This window comes from Sinocyclocheilus anshuiensis, unplaced genomic scaffold (assembly GCF_001515605.1).
Source record: "Sinocyclocheilus anshuiensis isolate Anshui unplaced genomic scaffold, SAMN03320099.WGS_v1.1 scaffold2063, whole genome shotgun sequence".
NCBI lineage: Eukaryota > Metazoa > Chordata > Actinopteri > Cypriniformes > Cyprinidae > Sinocyclocheilus > Sinocyclocheilus anshuiensis.
The window spans coordinates 360,761-376,412 of record NW_015536681.1 but is presented as its reverse complement, the minus strand read 5'-3'; the positions used below and the strand labels follow the sequence as shown (position 1 = coordinate 376,412).

The following is a 15,652-nucleotide window of genomic DNA, read 5'->3' as shown; positions in this document are numbered from 1 at the left end:
GTATAGAAAAATACTATACATAGGCCTACATTTATAGGTGAAGTCGAACTCTGTGACGCTAAACAACTTTCCTGTGCAAAGGATCATGGGGTTTGAAATCCTTCATTCCGAAAGGCCCTTTTTAAGTGGCCAGTTTTGAGCACTTCGGTTTGTAACAGAGTATGTGTCCGCTACCACTCCGTCACGAGCACAAATTATGCCAACTCACTAGTGATGGGACAATTGATACCGCAGCTCCGATGCTCCGACACTATTGTATCACACACTGTGCCGATGCTTGTATCGAAATGACAACACCACGTGATTGATGGCGTTTGAAGCTTCGAACGTCATGCAGTATCGGAAGGTGGTTTCAAAACAGCTGGTTTGAAAAAACTGGTGCTTCAAGATTCCACCTGATGCATAAAAGGATTATTCAGTCACTTAGAAGTAGAATAAGACAAATAAGTTACCAATCATATGAAATTAGTATTAATAAAAAATTTATTTGTACTACAGAGGGTGCACAGAAGAACACACAAGTGACTTGTAGGTACATTTTCAGACATTTAATGAGGCTCAGAGGTGGCAAGCGTGCAATTAAATTCATAAATTCATGTGGAGATTAATGTTTTAAATATAAAATTTTGAATACAGAAATATTAAATGATTTAAATAACTAAAATTATACGCTAAAAATTAAACTAAATCCGCCAGCAGGTGGCAGCAAGTCACTGATTCATTCATTCAATTGATTCTTTCGAACAGCTGATTCATTCAGGAATGAAGCAAGTGACTGTCTTTATGAATGGGTAATCATGAATCACTGACTCACTAGATTCGTTCAAAAACACACTTTCATTCATGGATTAAACTGCTGTGTTTGCTTTTAGAGATGCGCAGCAGCTGAGCTGTTACTTTATTTGGAACTATTTTCCTTGATGAAAGAGCAAAATCTTAGAATTATTAATAATAGCCGCAATCCCACACCGAAATTCAAGTTCTGCTCTGAGTTCTCTGCTAATAACCCGACTGTGAATGATGCGAGCGGCATATGTTGTCAGTGAGAAACTGCTGCAGTGGAGGGGATGATTTTTGGTGTGCTGGCAGAACAACAACAACAATATGCTACATGTTTTTTTCCCCTCATTTTTTCCAATTGACAGAAATCTGTCGTAGCGACGGAAAACTTTAATCCCTGTAAATGTATCTTGATTTAAGGATGTTAAGATATTTGTACAAAAATACTGAGCAAGTTAAACCTCTTAATTTTTTTAAAAATTTTATTTATTTTTTATTTTTTGCAGTGCACGCAACATTTAATGCCATGGCTTCTGAATTTATGACTTTCAGCTCTGATTAAGACTTTTTTTAGGCCTTAATTTGTAGAAGGGTGAATTGAGACTTTTTAACTAGCTTTAAATTTCTTTAAGGGGACATTGGATGCCCCTTTTCCACAAGTTGGTATGATTCTTTAGGGTCTTTAAGAAATGTCTGCAACATACTTTGGTTAAAATTCCTCAACAGTCGTGTAAAACAACACCCTTTTTGTCAAAAATAGCTGTTCACAGAGACCAGCTTCGAAGGGATGAAGGGTGTAGGAGTGTTTAGAAAGACACTTCTGCATCATCTTAACGAGACGATCAAGGATCGTCGGACATTTTGTACGCTGGTTGACCCCCAAACATCTTTTACATTAAATATAATGTATATTTGTATATGTAATGTAATATGTATTTGTAAAGAATATTTCTATGTATTTGAAACATTTGAATGGACTGATAAAGGTAGCTGTAAAGTATTATTAAGTACAACGTAGTTTTGACAATATTAATGTACCAAATCTAACTCATATAAATATTACAGTAGTATAGAAACATAGGCCTCATAGGCCTACATTTATAGGTGAAGTCGAACTCTGTGACGCTAAACAACTTTCCTGTGCAGGGGTTTGAACGGTGCTTTGATGCCACACGTGACAGTGACGTGGCGTCGGCGCTGTCTCAAGTCAGACAAAATTACAAAATTAGTCGGGACAATTGATACCGCAGCTCCGATGCAGTTTTCAAACCACTATTGTATCACACACTGTGCCGATGCGAAATGAGAAATGACAACACCACGTGATTGATGGCGTTTGAAGCTTCGAACGTCATGCAGTATCGGATTCAAAACAGAAAAGGATTATTCAGTCACTTTGAGGGCTGTCAGTAGGACATTTAATCATGTTTATAACTGGGGTCTCAGAGATCCCGAACACAACATAAGGGTATAACAGCTCACCCAAAATATTTTTTTTTCAGCTACCCACGTCAATTATTAATCATGATCACGTTTGTGTATTTTATATTATTGATCGATATGTGAATCCGTTGACCAAGCTATACATGACACGAGTTGTGGTCTCATTGGCACAAGTGAATTTAGATGAGATTATATCAGATTAGATATTGTATTGATTGATCCCAGATTGATTCCACTCTTCAATGTCACAGGCTTCCGAAGCATTTATTTGTGTATTTATTTATTTATTGTTTTTGCAGGTTTCGTTCCCCATAGAAGCTTTTGGTCACATGCTTTTTCAAACCATCCTCTGCTCCGCAATGATTTGTCAGAAATGGTAGAGAAAACAAAGTCCGACCACCAGATGTCGCTAATGCACACTGTGTTAAAAGCTTCGAGTAATGAATCGTTTTCCGGCACAATTTCATGAAAGCCTCAAACGCTTCAGAAAGCCTCGGTTTCCCATCACTACAACTCACGCATTAAACATAACTAGTTAGCTTGACAGATATGTGGATCACATATGAAGGTTAAAATGGCGATGGACGAATGTGGGAGGTTAAAGCATGTTGTAAATTGTACAGTTTGTTAATCTCGCTCGAAACTAATGTGCTGCTACATTGCTGCACACGGACAAAACACACAAGCTCGCACATAACGTACAGACCGCACGCATACATTCAGGAATGAAGAAAATTTGGTCAACGCTGTCCTGTGATTTATCAATTTAAAAACGGAAAAGTTACAGCATATTCTTTCTGTTTCTGAAGTAACTACCTCAGCTTCGCCATAGTAGAGACGTTGCACAGACAAGTAAGCTAAGCGAGTTAAGCAGTCATTTAATGTGGACTTGGGCTAATAATTGTAGTGTTCCAATAAACCATGTTAAAAATATTCTTCTAGTATTATGCATTTATTTTTCGTTTAATATAATTTCTCAAGTGAACTTTGATTTTTCAAGCATAGTAAAATAATTTAGCTCGGGTGTTTCTGATCAGTGGAGCGGGAAATGGTGAACCCGGAGCGGAGTGGAGTGATTATTGAATGCTTGGAGGGCGGAGGGGAAATTGTTGCCGCTCCACTCCGCTCACATACTCTGGTTTGTAATGACCCTTCAATATGCCGGCCATGATTGTTTTCATTCCAAAGTGCCCTTCGGAGGGCGATATCCCGTTAGGAATGCACCGTAGTTTTCAAATAAGCCTGAAGGACTTGATTAGTTGGATCAGGTGTGTTTAATTAGGTTTGAATCTACTCTGCAGGGCTCCGGTGTTGCGTAATATTCAGTTCCTGTGAAAAACTGTTCCAGTGGGTGGAGTTACATATTCATTAGTTCCCATATTGTGGGCATTTCCTTGAGACAACGCGCAAACAAATAGCGCCTCCAGGAATCGAGTTTGACACTTCTGTCCTAATTGGTAGTAGCAGTAACAACAGAGCTCCCGGTAATCCACGTTTGCTTGTATCTGTGGCTCTGATACGTTGATTGCTGATAGGGACGTCTTCAATTGACAAAGTATTTTAAATACCTTTCCCATTTTTAGACTGCCAAGTATCGTAATACACATTAAGTCTGACAGTTCATTCTTATATTTTCAATTATTTTATTTTATTATCTATATCCTGAAGCTTGAATTGTTTACATTTAATATAGCAGTTTTGCAGGGATCCGTAACACAAACATGGTTAAGCTGTTCAGTAAAAAAGCAAACAAGATCAGAAATGATTAAAAGGGATATAGGGACATCCTTTGATAGAAAACAGAACATGGGTCAATATATTGTGTTTTTAATTAATTTGGTGCTATTATGTGCAGCAGAGTAAACGACAAATGGGTTTATTGTATATGCGTCGCATGTAGATGGCTATTTATAGGAGATAGCGGATTACCATTCGTTTGCCGCTCTGATTGCAGTTGCTATATGCGAATACACTGCAGGCTCACTCTCGCTTGAATCCAAGGTAAATCAGCAACACTATCATCACTTATATTGAATAAACTACATTGTAATCGGCTAAAATGTATGCGCAGGTTACTTTACTTCCTGAACAAGTGCGCACCTGAGTCCATGTTGCTTTTATATTCACGCGAACCGCACCACAGTTCGAGTGCAATCGAACTCAGATCACCTCCTTCAGGTAGTCTCGGGTTTGGTACCCCAGTGCGCACCCGCGTTCGCATGACAGCTTTCACACTAGCCAGACGTGCAGAACACTGACGTCAATCAAACCCAGGTGTGCACCAGACGTGCTAGTTTGAAAGGGCCCTTAGACTGCATAGAAATGCCCTGGCAGCCACCAACAGTGAGCTTTACACAAACTCTACTCACAGTGCCTTCAGGTCCTGTAAATGTGTGTTTGCCTCTTCAGAGGTGAATTACTGTCAGTCGGGACCGTGTCAGAACGGAGCCATGTGTGTCAATCAGATAAACACATACATCTGTATCTGTCCAACTGTCAACTATGAGGGCGACACTGTGACAAAGATAACACACAAACATCACATCACAACACAACGATCTACATAAACAACATCCACTCATGTTTCAATCCTTTTGTACGTCCCACAGAAATATTGCCACCCACTTCCTATGGATGTTTGTACAGGAACGGTGGCTGCGAGCACTTCTGTGTTGAAATCAGTGATTCAACCCATCGCTGTGATTGTGCACCTGGATACACACTACACACAGACAACAGCAGCTGCGTGCCGAAGGGTCAGTCTGTAAACACAGACATCTTAGCAATCTACTCTGTTCAAAATACTGTCCACTGCCTAGACTAGTAGTTAGTGCTTGAAGCAGGGGCGCAACCACACATTTGCTGAGGGATATACAAGATCAGTGAGGCTATTTTTTTTCAAACACATGTAATATTGCTCACTTTTTAGTTAGGCAATTTTTGAGGGATTTACGGTTATTTTTATTATTTATTTGCCTCAAATATTGATTATATTTACATATCAATTAGCAATCAACTTTCTTTTGTTGCTTTATATTTATATATGAGAACATTATATGTAAAATTCACTTTAAAGAACAACTGTATTTTTTTCATTTTTACTTAGAGATAATTCATGGTAAATTAGCTATATGCACACGGAAGCGATCACTTACTTCCGCTAAAATCTCAGCCAGCTAAGCCACTTATGCTATCATACCGCTGAGGTGATAGCGAAGATTTCTGAGGATTTCTGCCACCTGGTGGAAAACAAACAATATTAAAATAATATTCCCACTATAACCTGTAGATGGCTGCAGAGGATCACTCATTGTCTCATTTACCACTTCCACCAGAGGTGGGACCAGGGCTGCGTTCCACTCCATGCTGCCATTTTGAAGTGCGTTCCACTTCGCGAAGTGGATGAGGGAAGTTTATATTGACAAACCCTCGACCCCTCGATTTTGACCGAGGGAGCGAGTCTGCTTCATATACACACTTCAGGCCGCTCTATAGACCACGACTATGGCTGCTTTCCAGTCCGTTTTTTATGCCCTTCACTGGCAAACTTCCCTTCGTCTCGTTCACTCGGATGTACGTCATTAATTACTTTGCACGAGTGCCCACTACTGGCGGAACCCTTGGAATGGGCTGAATTGGAACATCCTAAGCCCTTGATCACTTAGAATCTGCTATAGAGTTGGTTTATTGTTTACATGTTTCCCCTTACGAATTTGTTTGGTGCAGCATTCTATATGTATATAGGTATGTTTGGGCTGTTATAAATGTATATATTATAGAGTTGTTTGGGGTGGGGATAAATTAAACGCGATCTGCGATGACATCATAATCGTGTTGCATTTTGGTCTGTGGAGTGGCCTGAAGTGTTTATATGAAGCTCCCTCGGTCAAAATCGAGGGGTCGAGGGTCTGTCCATATAAACTTACGTCGTTCACTTCACGAAGTGGAATGCACTTCAAAATGGCAGCGGTGATTCCCCCGGGGGGAAGTGCTTAGGGAAGTTCACGAGTGCGTGTCTAAAAGTGGAGTGGAACGCAGCCTATGACGTCATCACACATATATAACAGCGATTTTGTGATCGCAAACATACTATGTGACTAGGCATATCTCGCCCTCAGATTCACCAGTAAAGGTGGGTAATGAAGCCGAACAAGTTAGGACGGCAAGTAGGCTAGTTAAGTAGTACTATGTTAATCACAATATTTAAAATCATATATATAATTTTGCAATCTCGGTCATGTCTGAGAGGGTTCATGTATATTCATAAGAGAATCATGAAAAAAAGAGTTTCCTCAAAGATATGATGCAGCACAACTGTTGTTATGGTTACTGAGCAGCAAATCAGCATATTAGAATGATTTCTGAAGGATCATGTGACATTGAAAATATTTTTCTCTACAAAAGGGGGGCCCGGCAGAAAAAGTTCGGGAACCACTATTAATAGTCTATAGTAAGTATAATAATAATAATAAAGATATAATAATTAGTGGTGTTTCGTGGACGGATGAAACATTGTTTGTGAACAAATCATAGGCCTAAGTGAATGAATAATTTATTTTATGTTCACTGTTTCATTTGTAAACAATTCAGTGATTTTAATGAATCAATTGAGTAAAATATTTAATAACTTGCTAATATGTAAATTAGACGCTCATTTAATGAATCAGTCATCTAGTTTCCCCGTGGCTTAAATTATTGGCAGTTTAGCGTTAAAGCTGCAGTCCGCAAGTTTTGCCTCTTTGTCGCCATCTCTGTTTGAAAACCTGCAATTGCAGCTATTTGCGGAATTATCTTCCTTGCGTGGGTTGTGCACCGGCACGGCTCCAGCGTGGATGAATCTAATGTGTGGTTGTCAGTCACCGCACCGGTGTGGATACTGCGCTTTGTATTCACAGATTCTACATCTTGAAAGTATGACCCAAATAAGAGTTTTCACTGGAGAATGTCATCTGAACAAGTAAGTAACAGCTGCCACTTTTGTTCTGATCAACTGAGGAAAAAAGCATTACGTTACAATAAACTGCGCTATCAATGGTGATTAAATCTAACGATCGGTTAGCTCATATCACATCAAACCGTGCCAATTATTATTATTGTTATACTTTGTTTTCAAATTGTTGACGTTAATAACATCAGCATTGCGTGAGTGTATTTAGTGTGTATTAGCGTTACCTGTCGATTTCAATTTCTGTACAGTCTAATCTCTAATTGTCACACCATTCGAATTTCATATAAAGAAATTGTTCTTGTAACCCAAAAAGCAAATTAAAGTTCTTTACAACTCATTCTCTTTGAAATAAATCTTTTTAGTACTTAGCTGCTGTGAGAAAAGGCTATAAACGATCCGTCACCCGCAGCATCCTTACATGCGATATAGCATACTAGCTGGGACAAATTCTTTATGCTTATAGGCGTGACGTAATGACACAGCGCCATGCTCGAATTTCCCGCGAAAACCTACCTGTACCACTCAACTTAGAAAACTTTATTACAAGCTTAAAGTTGTGAATCGAGCCAAAGTAAGGTGATAGTTTTTAACACTGGCTGGTTATGTACTTGCTAAAAAAAATATTTTGGATCATTTTTAACCAAAAATGTTACGGACTGCAGCTTTAAGTAATTAAGTTAAGTTAAAAATGATCTGATCACAAAACACAGCTTCTTTTCATTTTTTAAGGTATTGTTTTCATGATAATGTTCCGATTCAAATTAGTAATCAATAATGAATTATTATTTTACTACTTTGCACCCCCCACACTTTGAAAACCCCTGAGGTAGACTGCCTCTGCTTGCATTCACGTGATTTGTCGAGATGAGAGGTAATGCCCCCTCCTGGGTAGTCTGATTTATATAGTGTCACTACTTAAAGCCGCTTTTCCACTATTGGGCCGAACGGTTCTAAGAACTGTCAGGTACGGTTCCAGTTGTATTTCCACGTCAGCCTGGTACAGCGCGGCACGATTACAAACTGTTCTTGGCCCAGAATTCTCGGCACGGTTAAAGCTGCTTTTCCACTATCAGACCAAACAGTTCTCTTTGCTTAACCGTTCCATTCCGTGCCGATCCGGGCCAGTCAGCATGGATACGGTTTCATTTTCCATTGTGGTGCTCATAAGGGAGCTCTTTGGAATGTAATACAAATGCGTCAGTCATTGCCTTGGTAACGCAAGTGCAATATAAACAGCGATATGGACGATGATCAGATATTTCTGTTTTTGGAACTCCTTTTTTATCTGATATTTACTTCGTTAAATAACATAACCAGACACTTATGCTTTGACCCTGAGTACCAGCAACATGTGACAAGTGCCAGTACGCTAAAGCTTCAAATATAGAAGTGCCGGTACTATGTACCGGTGCATACCGGCCCACTTTGAGCCAGGGGCGCCACTATGGTTTCTGGGCCCCTTGACACAGGCCTCCCTCAGTAGAAATCGTGTTCGGGCCCCCTCTCCCTCACCAGACCCTTGGAATCGTCCTAACCTCCCCCCATTACGGCACCCCTGCTTGAAGCACTGATGGTACTACACGAAACTGTGCACTATACGACATACACAGAGCTTTTTATCTCAGAAATAATGATTTAGCATTTGTAATGATTAGTTTTCTTTAAAAGCATCTGAACTTTTGCAATGTGACCTAATAAATCAGGAAAAATCAATATCACTGCTGATTAGTAATGGAGGGTGGAGTCAAGCACAATGTATTGTGGGATGCAGTATGTGACACAGTGTACTGGGGTTCTATACTGCATACTTTGACATGCAGTTGGTCATGCAAGTGTTCCATGTATACAGAAAATTCAAATACTGAGCATTAAATATGCTGCAAAACTCCCAGATGTAGTATGTTAGTATGCTATTTCTAACAGCCACTGCATCTGAAATGACATACTGTTCAAGTATGAACTTACTTCACCGCTATTAAATAAGTAATTTCTTTATAGTATTAATGTGCGTAGTATGAAATTTGGACATACTACATCCATGTTGTCAATGTCATGTGAACTGCAGCAGCAGTTGCATTGGTTCACTGGCTTTTATAGCTCCTCTCCAGTGGCCTCATGGCATAGTAAAGTGTCCACTGGATGCACACTATCGAATCTCAATGGAAGTAGTAGGTCATCTGGATACTTTTCGCCTACTGCTTTATGAAAACTGTGAATTCGGACATACTACTCTTGTTATATACAGTTTGCCTTTTATATAGTAAAGTGATAAATACATTTAAATTTATGTATTTGGTAGATGCTTTTATCCAAAGCAACACTGCATTCAGGGTATACATTTTATCAGTGGTTCCATTCCCTGGGAATCGAACCCATGATCTTGCCATTAATAGATCATAATATAATGATCTACTGATTGAGCTTCAGGAATGCTCTAGTGTAGTATAACACTAGTTATACTACACTAAAATAATTGTGTTTTGTGCTGTAAGGCCACTCTGTTGTTTATGTAAACTCATGTTGTATTTTACATCATATGCTCAGATCGTTTCCCATGCTGAAGGCTGGTGGAGAAGGGTGTGGGTCCGAGGATAGTGAATTGGTGATGTGTGCCCTAAAGGACAGTGTCCATGGCAGGTGAGGGTTCATGAGGAAATCAGATGAACAGCATTTATGCCATAGAAGTTATGTATATGCAGTTATGCCATAGAAGAACAATTTTGTTTCCCCCAAAGAACCTTTCAGAGATCTCTGTTTGGTGGGTTCTCAGACGTCTCTGTGTGTATCCTCTACAGGCTTTACTAGAACTTGAAGAACAATATAAATGTGGTGGTGTTATTCTAGATTCCCGGTGGATTCTCACTGCTGCTCATTGCATTTGGGAAAAGGATCCAACCCTCTTACAAGTGACAGTCGGTAAGAAATTACTTGGTCAGGAACTACCGTCATTATGGGTTTTGCCTGGAGTTGTTAATGCTGCATTTACATAATGCCAGATTTACTGCAATTGCAAGTTACATGTTTGTCAAATTAGGACTGGGAAGAAACTGGGAGAATGCTCTGACTTCTCCCAGTTGACAGTTGTGATGTCATAATAAAACAACCAAAATGGCAGTGGATTCAACAGGTAGTTGTGTTGCAACCTGTCCTAGTTTCATCGCTTAATTTTTCTTTACTCTTTTGCTGTTCTGTAAATTCAGCAAGTCACCTCATAGTAGAGTGTCATTACTGTGAGTTGTTGTTCATATAATGCTGTTTCTGTTGACATTCCTTTTCCCAGAGTTCTTTCATTGTCCATGTCAAGTGTTCTGTAGTTCTCTGTAACTTTCCTTTCAGTCTCATTTTGTCTTCTGCTGTAGGTGAACACATCCGTGGGAAAGACGAAGGAACAGAACAGATAAGGAAAGTGTCTAAAGTGTTTATCCACCCATGGTACAACAACTCCAGCACTGACAGTGACATTGCACTGCTGCGTCTGCTCAGCCCCATCAGGCTCGACCCCTACGCTATTCCTGTATGCCTTCCTCCTGCTAATGACACATTTGGACGCACCATAGGAGCCATTCGCATGTCCACCGTCAGCGGATGGGGTCGCCTGGCACAATCCGGTCTGCCGTCTCCGGTTCTTCAGAGGCTGGAGGTGCAGAGTGTCTCTTTAGATGAGTGTAGGCCAAAGTCGGGTCTGAAGGTGACCAGAAACATGCTGTGTGCTGGCTTCATAGAAGGCAGCCGTGACTCCTGTCAGGGGGACAGTGGAGGGCCGCTGGCCACCCGCTATAAGAACACCTGGTTTCTGACAGGAATTGTGAGTTGGGGTAAAGGCTGCGCACGCGCTGACATCTACGGCATCTAACCGCGTGTGTCTGTCTTTGTGGAGTGGATTTTGAAGTCTGTAGCTTCCGCATGAATTCAAGAGTTTCTGAATGTTATTAAAGGTGAAGTGTGTTCAGATATGAGTTCATTGTTCACTGTAAGAGGCAGTTCACACAAAATAAGTTTTTGCTCTGAAAAATGTGAGATGTGGGCAGTGCAATGGAGGGGGAAAAAAAAGAGTATTATTAAAAAATTGAACTTACTTTGAGCGCTGCAGTTTTAGAATAGCAATGTCATGTGTAAGACGCTGCGAGTGTAATGGTCAGATACATCCATCTAGCGTGTGTTTAAACAACAGAAAAGTAGCGCAGTGGAATACAAAAACATGTTCTGTGTGAATTGCCCTTAAGTCATGGTAGTTTGACTTCCTGAAAAGTGAAACACTGTGTGACAATTTTACAACAATGATTTTTTTTAATTCATTTTTTTATTTTTGAGTAGCCCAACATGTGAACGTCTGACTCAACCAATCATATGTGTTTGGGGCTAGACTTGTGATTTTCACCCTATCCACCTTATTTTTCAATGCGGAAGTAAGCTGTTCTCTGTGAATGCGTGAGACTTCCGCTTCATTAGCCATGGTATACCCTATAGGGAAATAACAAGAAAAATAACAAAGCGCAATAAATGGTCAAATTGTTTGTGCTAGAACCCAGTGTGTTTATAATTAAGACAACACATTAAAATAATATGGTAAGAAACAGCAGTTTGCCGTTCCAAGCAGAAAAATTTGTTGTTTTGTACAGCTTAAAATAGCTGGAAGCGGATGACACCGGAAACCGGTCAATTTACAAATGTAAATTTAATTTCTCTTACGGAGAAATTAAGGTGGATAGCATTGTGGAGAAAACACTGGCACTGGTAAACACCAGAAAATGTAATAATCTGTTTATTTTTGCAATTCATTTTGGTGCAGAAAAAAAACATACTGTACCTTTAAAGACACATTAAGACACATGTAAGTGAGTATACAGTATATGATAAAGGATGGCAGGAAATTATGAAAGTTGTATTATGTATCACTGGAATATGCACATATATTGCCACAAGTAACATTTTTTAAATATTGTCCTGTGTCCTGGCATATTTGTGGTTCAACAAGGGAGGGTTTTCAAGCTTTGAGGGGTGGAGAATATTTAGACTTTAGACCTTTGAACCTGCAGCAGAAGACATGATCAGACAAACGAAACCACTGGTCAACATGCGTCTCCTGTCAGTGTTTTATATCTTCTTGGGTCTTTACTGCTGCCATTCAGCTACAGGTAACTAAACCAACTACAGATCCACATTATACAACCCAGTCCAGTAATATGTATAATGGTAGTGTTGTTGATTATAATAGTCTTATGTGTCTGTGTTGTTCTCAGTATTTGTGGGAAAGGACGAGGCTCATGGGGTTTTGTTCCGGACCAAACGGGCAAACTCTGGCTGGTTTGAAGAGCTGAAGATGGGTAATCTGGAGAGGGAGTGTCTGGAGGAGAAGTGTTCATATGAGGAGGCGCGGGAGGTGTTTGAACACACAGAGGCTACAGTCAGTATGACATGTGAAAAACACACATTCAGTGACAGACAGTATTGTACCAGGTTTGATATACAGTATATGATGTCTAGAAAACTAATATTCTCTATTTCAATGTGTTGGTAAACTTGACCTTAAACTGCATAAGTCTTTGTTTTAGTTGTGTACTTTATAGTGCTGTCAAATTGATTAATCGTGATTAATCGCATCAAAAATAAAAGTTTGTTTACATAATATATGTGTGTGTACTGTGTATATTTATATGTATATATAAATACACACGTATACATATATTTAATAAATATATGTAATATGCTTATATTTATGCATAATATAAATCATATACAAATTTGATAAATATTTGTACATATTTCTTAAATATATTATGTATATATTATGTATGTGTGTATATTTATATAGCAGCAGACACATATATTATGTAAACACAAACTTTTATTTTGGATGCGATTAATCGATTTGACAGCACCAGTATTTTATTATTGTAATACAAGCAACTAGTTATGTCAAACGTCTTAACTAATGTCTCCATACAGAATGAGTTCTGGAAGATCTACAATGGTGAGATTTTGAAATTGTTTTTGAAAAAGCCATATCTTCATGACATTGTCCTTCATTCTGCATTGTTTAAGATGAATCTTTGTGTTTGTACGCAGTTAAAGATCACTGCGAATCAAATCCATGTGAGAATAATGGGCTCTGCACAACCCAGAACGCAGAATCCTACATGTGTCTGTGTGTGCCGGGCTTCAGCGGACGCAACTGTGAGCAGGGTAAGAGCATCAGCGCAAATGCAGCATTATTGGAACTTTACACACAATAGTACTGCAATTTAGTCAATTCAGCTATTTTTTAAATTAATTAAATTTTTCATAGTAGTGCCTACTATGAACAGAGTTTGACATTCAGAAAGAGTATCATGATAACCAGGTCCTTGAATTTAAGGAACAAACTAATTCCTGATTCAGGATCAAGAACATTTTCTGGCTTTTACTCCTCAGCGATTAAAGACATTCCTGACTCCTGCCTGCATGATAATGGGCAGTGTGAGCACTTCTGCATGGAGGAGGATGGTCAGCGTAACTGTTCCTGTCCTGATGGATATTTCTTAGGGTCAAATGGTCAGAACTGCCTGACACTTGGTGAGAATATCACTAAACACATTGGTAATTTTGAATCAGGTGAAAGTTAGCTAGTCACAGTAATTCACCATCAATATATGTAGGCTATCTGTTTACCATTCAGTGTAGTCATATAATGTCTTCAGCATGGATTCTGTATGCTAAGCGATTCCAGCTCTCTGTTACAGAGGCTTTTCCGTGTGGGAAGGTTCCTCTTCTTCAGGGTGGAGGTGCTGCTACGAACCCTCAGGTCGATGTGAGATCTCGTATCGTTGGTGGAGCCGAATGTCCTAAAGGACACTGTCCCTGGCAGGTATTAGCAGTCACCATCACAGAATCCACGTTCACGGGTTATTCTTGACTTTACTGTCAAATATCTGTGTGTGTGTGTTGATGGACAGGTGTTGTTGAAGTATGGTCAGAAGGGTTTCTGTGGAGGTGTGATCTACAAACCCACCTGGATCCTCACAGCTGCACACTGTTTAGAAAAACTCAATGTCAAGTTTCTCAAGATAGTCGCAGGTACAGTTACTTCAGGAACAGGTTGTGAATGAAATTATTATACATATGCAAACATCATGAGATCACAACAACCGCAGCTTCAAGGTGTGCCAAATTTCATGTGAGCAGAATTCACGGTAACACTTTGTTTTGATAGTCTACTTTAGACATTCTGCTAACTATATGTAACTTTGCAAGTACATCAGCTTACTCTACTAGCACTAACTATAACCTAACGCTCTACTAATACTCTAATGACAGTTAGTTGACAGTTAGTTAATTGTAATAAGTAGCATGTCTAAAGTGGGCTATTGAAATAAAGTGTAACCAAATTAGGGCTGCACGACATTGGAAAAAACTCGCATTGCGATATTTTGTTTTTCTGCAATATATATTGCAATATTAAAATAAAAAATAAAATAAAAAATCACCAGATGACTTGAATAGCTCTATTTGAATTTTTTTTTTTAAATCAACGATAGGGTTGATTTTGTAGGTGAGTAAATCAGCATAGAAATAACAAACAAATTACAAGCATAGATAAATATAATAGAACAAAGATACAAATGAAATAAACAGTGCTTTATATTTTTCAGGTAAGTATTCCTGTAAACAGTATTCTATTCACATACAGAAACTGAATAATTAATGTAAAATAACACTGCATATTCTGCACTCTATAAATTAAATCTAATAAATCATGCATTTTTACATAATTTTGTGCGTAAGTGTCATTTCAGGCACAAACAGACGAAGTGAATGGAATTGAGCTCCATTTTGCACCTTCTCGCGTTCGAATGGTTTAATATCACTTGAATGTTTAAACCGACAGGACCTAAAACACATGCAAATGATGAACCTTCATTGTATGATGTTAAACTTTGCAATTAATCCAAGAATCACCAGCGTTTCGAACCCTGGTAGGCCTACCTGGTCCATATGGATTAACGATCAATATACTAGCGCACATCGCGATATCAATGCTGAAACAATATATCGTGCAGCACTAAACCAAATTCACTTCTTAGCCAAATCGCTGACAATCAGTTACAGGTGCATCTCAATAAATTAGAATGTCGTGGAAAAGTTAATTTATTTCAGTAATTCAACTCAAATTGTGAAACTCGTGTATTAAATAAATTCAATGCACACAGACTGAAGTAGTTTAAGTCTTTGGTTCTTTTAATTGTGATGATTTTGGCTCACATTTAACAAAAACCCACCAATTCACTATCTCAACAAATTAGAATACTTCATAAGACCAATAAAAAAAAAAATTTGAATGAATTGTTGGCCAGTCAAGCACACCAACACCATGGTCATTTAACCAACTTTTGGTGCTTTTGGCAGTGTGGGCAGGTGCCAAATCCTGCTGGAAAATGAAATCAGCATCTTCAAAAAGCTGGTCAGCAGAAGGAAGCATGAAGTGCTCCAAAATTTATTGGTAAA

At 38.9% G+C, this 15,652-nt stretch overlaps 2 protein-coding genes across 2 annotated transcripts in view; both read left to right on the top strand.

Annotated features, from left to right (window-relative positions):
- Positions 1 to 3,944: 3,944 nt before the first annotated feature.
- LOC107654659 (coagulation factor VII) lies at positions 3,945 to 12,122 on the top strand. The gene is given in 8 exon segments (XM_074186882.1): positions 3,945 to 3,960; positions 4,633 to 4,718; positions 4,721 to 4,746; positions 4,831 to 4,979; positions 9,716 to 9,771; positions 9,773 to 9,808; positions 9,967 to 10,087; positions 10,531 to 12,122. Coding segments are annotated over 8 exon segments (1,038 nt in total). The 3' UTR covers positions 11,079 to 12,122.
- An 85-nt stretch (positions 12,123 to 12,207) lies between these two features.
- f7 (coagulation factor VII) overlaps positions 12,208 to 15,652 on the top strand; it is a 4,337-nt gene continuing 892 nt past the window's right edge. The window contains exons 1-7 of the mRNA XM_016441770.1: positions 12,208 to 12,306; positions 12,412 to 12,575; positions 13,118 to 13,142; positions 13,238 to 13,354; positions 13,583 to 13,723; positions 13,891 to 14,015; positions 14,104 to 14,224. Coding sequence (XP_016297256.1) covers positions 12,216 to 12,306; positions 12,412 to 12,575; positions 13,118 to 13,142; positions 13,238 to 13,354; positions 13,583 to 13,723; positions 13,891 to 14,015; positions 14,104 to 14,224 — 784 coding nt within the window. The 5' untranslated portion in view covers positions 12,208 to 12,215. The remainder of the gene's footprint in view (positions 12,307 to 12,411; positions 12,576 to 13,117; positions 13,143 to 13,237; positions 13,355 to 13,582; positions 13,724 to 13,890; positions 14,016 to 14,103; positions 14,225 to 15,652) is intronic.